Source organism: Phaethon lepturus, unplaced genomic scaffold (assembly GCF_000687285.1).
Source record: "Phaethon lepturus isolate BGI_N335 unplaced genomic scaffold, ASM68728v1 scaffold47675, whole genome shotgun sequence".
Lineage (NCBI taxonomy): Eukaryota > Metazoa > Chordata > Aves > Phaethontiformes > Phaethontidae > Phaethon > Phaethon lepturus.
The window spans coordinates 3290-10466 of record NW_010543595.1 but is presented as its reverse complement, the minus strand read 5'-3'; the positions used below and the strand labels follow the sequence as shown (position 1 = coordinate 10466).

Here is a 7177-nt window from a genome sequence, read left to right as displayed (position 1 = left end):
AGGTACAGATGTCACACAGGTATGGTGGGAACAAAAACCAGGAAAAAATAGGATGAACTTCCACAGAAACCCATTCATCAATATTTTCTACATATAATTTCTCTAAATAAATGCACTTTACTGGCCCACAGTCCAAAAGCACTATTTTTATGTGCCTCATCTTCTTCTCCCAACTGCTATATTATATAGGTCTCCTAAAATTGGAGTGCTCAAGACGTTTTTGGGGTAAGTGATGCACCAAGAAATGTCAAAACAATGTAGGCTGCATACAGAATGACACTGAAAACAGCGCGTTGGGGAACTATACCCCAAAAAAAGTTCTTTCATGGCCTTTCATTTTGAAGGGACAAAATCGTTGCTTATTTTGAAAGAGATGGTGGCCTTCGCTAACTTCCAAAGCAAGTATGACTTTTGGTCACAATCTATTTTTTGTGGTCTTGTGATAAAAATAAAAATAATGCTAATCCCTATCTAAAATTATGAGCTTTTTGCCCTAATTAAGAGTTTTTGAAAAGTAATTTTAATCAAGCAGACTGCAAATATCTCTGACGTCACTCTGTGAAGTCAGATTTTGAACCAGATCCTGTAACTTCATACCGCAGCCACCTAAGTCATAGGCCACCGTTCCACCATGATGGGCACAGCATAAAAGCAGAGCAAAGATGATCCCCGCTGCTCACTCACCTTGTATTTGAAAAATGGCAATGATAGAGGGGAAAAAGAGATTTACTAGTATGAAGCTGTCCTTGATAAAACACAGTTTATGCAAAAGAAAATGGCAGTTGAATGGAAGCAGCACAAGGAAAAGATTACAGAAAAAAAGGGTAATTTTTCTGGCATCAGTCATACAATTATCATTTGCATATGGAGGAGGGAGAATCTCAGCTGGTATAAGCGTATCAATAAAGCCACGCTGATTTATAGCAGCTGAGAGTTTGTCCTGTAGCGTATTCATCCATGTGCGACGCGGTAGATTGATGCGTTAGCGTTTTCTCCCTGGAGACTTTGGTTCAAAACCTATTTAAAACACAGTGAAAACAAATGGGCTGGTCTCTAAGCAGATGTCCGTGGAAATCTGTTTACATCATCACAGTGACAGCAGTTTAGTGGAAAGGGTATTCTCTGTTCGGGGGGGTGTGGACAAGGGCAGGGTAGCAGGTCCCCGCTGGAGCTGCATGGCAAAGCTTCCTTGGTAACTCCCGAGTACCCAGCTTGCAGGACAGATTTGATGTCCACAAATCCGTAGGATGCTGTACAGTGTGAAATTAAAAGATTCAGATGGAAATATTGCTTAGCCTGGGTCTACAATCTGGGAGCGAGACACCACGGCAGCGCGCTCCGCTGCTCCTAGCCTGCGCACATACGTAACCTCACGAACATGGGTAATTGCTGATATTTGCAAAGATCTTTTGTATGCACGAAATTAAACGCATTTGTAATTCTGCAGGCTCGGGGTTTCAGTTTCGAAAACATTTCAAGAGGATGCAAACGCTCCCTGCGATCAAAGGAGGGGAAACAGCGTGGTGGTTGTAGCTACAATTACATCACCTCACAGGCTTTTGGCCGCGTAGTCCCGGGCCCGGGTTTGCGAGAGGAGATAAAGCACATGCAAGCGAAGACAACACAACTGCGGGTCACCCCTGCGCCTGCGGGAGCTGCGCCCCGAGGCCAGCCTGGAAAGCAATGGAGTTTCTTGCCTGAACCCAGATCCGCTGAGTCTCGTTGGGATTTCACCAGTAATCCAGCAGCAGATCTGCCTATCCATGTAACGTAAGTAATGCTTTTAGAAGCATTATCCATGCATGGTTTTCCCGTACACGGAATTTGGCAGGAGGCCATTCGACCAAATGCTTCGCAGCGCAAGAAAAATCTGCAGATTTTTTCTTCTTTTTTTTTAAACTATACCTATTAAAAAAATAACCCTCCTACTAACAAAGTTAGTTATTCATTATCACCTGAGGATCAACCATGCAGGATCAGACAGTTTAATATGCAGATTTTTAAGGAAATCTCTTCTTTCTCACCCTCCCGCTTCATGCCTTATCATTTCAGAAGCAGCAGCTCCTCTAGTGAAAATTGGGTATTTCATATAATGAGATGGTAACACAGAAATAGAGTTACCAAGTCCAAGCCCCATCTATCATAAGTAACCGTATCATTATCCCTTCCAGACACTGATCAAATCCCAGTTTATGAGTAGTTTGCTTTTTACTGCTATTATACAAAATGAAAAGCTGTTCCAGAACCCCGCTGCTCTGACAATTACGAGCCTTCCTCTTTTCCAACCAAAGTCTGTTCACGACCAGTTTATACACGTTTGTTCCTCTACTGAGTGTTGCCCTTAACTTGAATTGTTTTTCCCTTCCCTGCTGTTTAGTCCCCTGATGTATTTATAGAAAGATCATATCCTCTTTCAACCTTCATTTTGCTAGGAATAGTAATGTTAGAAATAGACTGATGAATTTACTGTATTAGATACAGACAGACATACACACATGCACACAGAGGCAGGCTAGAGCACTCGTTGTAAAAGAAATGCAGAAAAGACAGGTGAATCAATCTTTAGTTAACAGTGCATTATTTCAAACGTGTCAGCAATATATGTAAATTACAATATAAAAGACATATCAAGTTCAAAACTGATTTTTAGGGGTTTTAGATCTAAAGACTATCCATCTACAGAAATACCAGAAAGCCTACCCGAAATTCCGTAAAACTCTAGTTTGGGAACAGTACCAAAAGCCCACAATGAATGTCATTTCTAAAAAAGAGAGCTGGGAAGACTCCAAGTACATTTGGATAAAAAAGCCTTAGACGGAGGCTAGTTTGGGTGGTAAATAATCTGCAGAAAAAAACAATCAAATGCTATTAAAAAAAACCACTAGAAGGAAGAAAGACTGAACATACTATTTGTTTAGAGACAATTTCATTCTTTCATAAAAATATTTTCTAGCTCTGCTGCTCTGGTACATCAATCCTGAGTACTCTAACTTTTGACTTATAATGATATTCCTTCAGATACAGCTTCACCGACGGAGGAACGGGAAGTGCGTCAATACCATCATAAGTTGTACAGTTGCAAATAACCGTTCTACATATATGTTGAAGAGAAAAAGGAAAAGTCCTGTTTAGTGGAGTAGATAAAAGCGGTTCAAAGAACATACAGGAACTTGGATCTTTGTAGTGCTCTAGAAGTCCCGTGATGTCAGGAGAATGGAAGACACAAGGATCGTGGGCATCAAAGCTGAAGTTGTGATTCCACTGCTCTATCCGCGCGTGGAGGGAACGACTGTAGCGCCTGAAGCTCACAGAAAACAAATAGTCTTCTTGGGCAGAATCTCGTAACAAAAACGTTCCCTCTGGCTTTCCTTCTAGCAGCGCCTCAGCTGCATATTTATCCATGACTCCCCAGTAGCAGGGATTGTTATTGATCTGGAGGAGGTCTGGGACTAGACAGTGGACGTAATCGATCTGCGTATGGTATTTCGGAGGCGTTTCCATCCGTAGCAGCTCATCATCTGTTTCCCATTTGGGCTTGTTTCTTTTTCTAGAACTTGTGCACAGTGTTATAACTTCATCATCGGAGTCCATATCGCTGTCATCTTTACTGCTCCTTACCACCTTACCTGTAACCAACTCAGACCTCAAATCACCCCTAGAGGAACCGCTGTCGGCGAAGTCACAGGACTGGGAGGGAGACTCTGTTCCCCCGTTGGCAATCTCATCGTCTCGCAGCTGATCCTCCCTTTCTTCATGCTGGGATAAATCAGCAATTATCCAGTCTTCCGCTTTTGGACTTATAGGGGCTGTATGTCTTTTGATCAAGTGCCACCGAAAAGCTAACTCCGAGCGCGGAGGGAAAGGACACTTATCTAGCATCAACTCGCTGATATGAATTTTTCTTTTCGACGGCAGGCCTGAGGTGTGCCGACTGCTGCAGTTCTTTATGGGAAAGCACTGACCCACAGCATCTTGCAGCTTCTGTTTGAGAGACCGCCCTAAAAACCTGTGACCGCACGAACGGTCTAGATCCAGCTCGATAGATGAGCAGCTATACTTCCTCTCTTGGCTCCTTAAATTAGGCCCTGATCTTCCCGCAGCACTTGCTGTTTCAGCATCAGAACAATGCTCGCTCTTTTTTGACCAGGAGAGCTTCTTTCCACTCCAGACGTAACCGTCCTTTCTGTCTGCGCTTCTGCTCCTGCTGCTTTTGGGTCTCACATCTGTGTTTTTAGTACTACTGTCCTTATTTTCTGCCATTTTGACAGCTTTGTTTCACAAGTTGCCAGAAAGCACACTGTGTTTCTTGTCGGGTTTTTCTACATAAGGAAGCTTCGTTGAGGCACTTTCTGGAAATATCTAAGGAAAAAGAAAACACAGCTAAGTTAACAGTTATGCATGCACACAACAGAAGACCAATGCAGGTGTATACAGGACAACAGCAACAATTAATTGCTAACCATGTGAAAATACTATGATCAAGCTGAATTCACTAGTATACACTAGTACACCCCACAAATACCAGCCTGATCCCAGACAAGGCTCTCTCAACCCTTCCTTTGGGAAAAGCATCCTCCAGAATAAACCGTCTTAGGTGTTTTTAAAGTCTCCATTCCAATTACGCAGCAGAGCAGAGAGTTTTAGGCGTTGGCAAGCCTGTGGTGCTAGAGTCCGTTTTAAATGGAAGCACTTCACGTGGCAGGTGATACTGCTTTAGCTGTTTATTGAGCAAATTCTGCATCTCTTCCAAATAACCTTTCAAGAAGGAACAAGCCAGAACAGAAACAAGTAGGTCAGAGCACAAAGAGCTACTGTACCTAGATGATATGCCTGTTTGCTACTAATCCACAGAGTGGGATGCCAGAGATCTTTTCCTTAACTGACACTTTTGGGTCACTTTCTGGATAAAAAAATAAATTAAATTGTATCAGTCACAGATTCCATCAATTTCTGAGAGCTGTTTGCCTCTGCCTTTTCAAACGGAGCTAGAAAATACTGAGCCCCGAAGGGATTGAAATATCTGGGGCTTTACATACTGAAAAGGATTAAAACAAATCCAGTCCCTTACTAAAAGCAGTTTTAAAAGGCTGTGAAAGATGGTACTGCTTATTACTCATTAGAGAAGAAAGTTTACATTATTAAAATCAGTGTTGCTCTGAGACCTACGGTTGCGGATTTCATTCTCTTTTGTTTCCAAAAGTGTATTGAATTCTCAAATAGATAAGAGGTTTCCTTTTGAATATTGCACTTTGAAAAAAAAATTTAAATCCTCTATTGATTACTCAGTTAAAAGTAGAGAAGAATTTTTTTCAAGGTACATAGACAGCAATCTGTTTATGTATGCTATACTCTCACAAGGCACGGCAGAATGTAAAAATATTTCCCATCACGTACGATGATGCTTTTGCACCAAAACGATGTACAGTTCCTCTATTCCACTGGGGTTTTTTGGCTGTGGGGTTTTTGTTGTGTTGTTTTGTTGGTTTTTTAGTTTTTTTTTTTTAACTAATTGACATGGTAAATACTAAGCAGGAAAAGAAAAGGGCATCCACTTCCTCTCTCCATTCAATCCATTCTCATCATCAGGATTAGCCAGCATGACACAACCTCTCTGCGGTCCCCCGGGGCTGTGCAGGCTGAGTTCTAGCCTCTGCTTTCAGTAAAAGAATAAGACTGCCGTGCCAAAAGGCTTACATGCAATCTGTGGGCCAAATGCATCCCAGATGTAACTTTCACCCAGGAATTTTTGACATTGCATTCCTTATTTACAACCCACAAACCTGAGAGCTGTGGGGGAAAAGGAAAAGGAAGGGAAAGCGAAGAGATGCAGAAATGTAGAATGAGGGTAAAATAAGTTAAATACTGCAAATATGTGGAAAAAAACTAGTCCATATTCCAGCAATTAGAAATCAAAGGTTAAAATAAAGATTTCTTCTCTCAGGATTTTGCAAACCATTTTTCTGTGAAAACATTGCAGGATGCAATAGGAGAAAGGCAACATCTGTATACGAGAGCCGAAACACCTTTAGTAAGGCCAAGATTCATTGAATGCTTTTGTAACATTGATATTTTTCATCCAGAAACAACTAGAGTGGAGCACTGAATTTTCTCCACAATTAAAGAAGAGGAAGAAAAGCAATCTCATCTACCCTGGCGATAATGTGAAGTAACTGAAGACTAAAAGTTATTCTAGATTCATCTGTAAAATACATTAACTCTCTATATATGGGATTTTTAATCGGACAGAGAGATATCATTGAGGTTCCAAAGTCAAGTACTTAAAAATTAGGATACAGGCTTGTAATTGCTTTTGAAACCTTCAATTATCTTATTCTGCACATCCAGCCCATGTAAGGAATAAGAATACACAGAACATGGGCTTTTAATGAAAAGCTGCAAAACATACCAAACCCAGAAGTCCTGAAAAAGCCCGTTATCGCCTAACTTCAGCCTTGCAACTGAAATAAGCTCAGTGGTTTATGTAATTTCTGGATTGTTGTTGTTGCATTTAACTGTAAAGCCACCTTCTACTTTGTGCCTTTCTTCTATTGCGAATCATTAGTGGTACCTGAACCCTGAAACTTAAACTGGAGAAGCAGCACGTGGTGCTGTAAGACATGCACCATTAGCCAGCAACACAGAAGGCTGTTTCCCTGGGGTTTGAAGGCTGCTGGAACCCAGGCGCCAATTCTGCCACGTCAGAGCAGTAATTGCTCATCAGACCTAACGCTAGACCCATGAAAAGAGCATGGAATAAATGAAGAAAAAGGGATGTCAGCCTACTAAAGCCGGGTTTGAACTTGAACCTCGGTTTCCATATCTGCTACAAATGTCCGCATGCTCGCAGGCAAGCTGCCTTCTGAAACGCGCACTGGCCACGGTGTATTTAGGTGCTCAAATCCCACCGTTTGGCATTACAAGGTCACACCTTCATACCTTTCCGAATCCGTGATCCACAGCCCTACGAATAGCACGGGGAGCAAAAATAATTTGAGTGTCGGAAAGAAAAAGGCATAAAGGGCAGTGAGGCATTCAGTGCTGTATCACCGCTGAAGGCTGTCCACCTACCCCAGCTATTCCTTGTGCTGCCAACGTCCAAGGGAAATGCCACGTACCGCACATCCATTAATGGCTGGAGTGCACCTGAAAGAGCAGGAGAGGAGGGCAAGGATAAAAG

The 7177-nt window shown here is 42.0% G+C and overlaps 1 protein-coding gene across 1 annotated transcript; it reads right to left on the bottom strand.

Annotated features, from left to right (window-relative positions):
- Nucleotides 1-2511: 2511 nt before the first annotated feature.
- SOCS4 (suppressor of cytokine signaling 4) lies at nucleotides 2512-4353 on the bottom strand. The gene has a single exon (XM_010288378.1). It carries the CDS (start codon nucleotides 4258-4260, stop codon nucleotides 2950-2952), a length of 1311 nt encoding a protein of 436 aa, XP_010286680.1. The 5' UTR covers nucleotides 4261-4353; the 3' UTR covers nucleotides 2512-2949.
- Between the last annotated feature and the right edge of the window lie 2824 nt (nucleotides 4354-7177).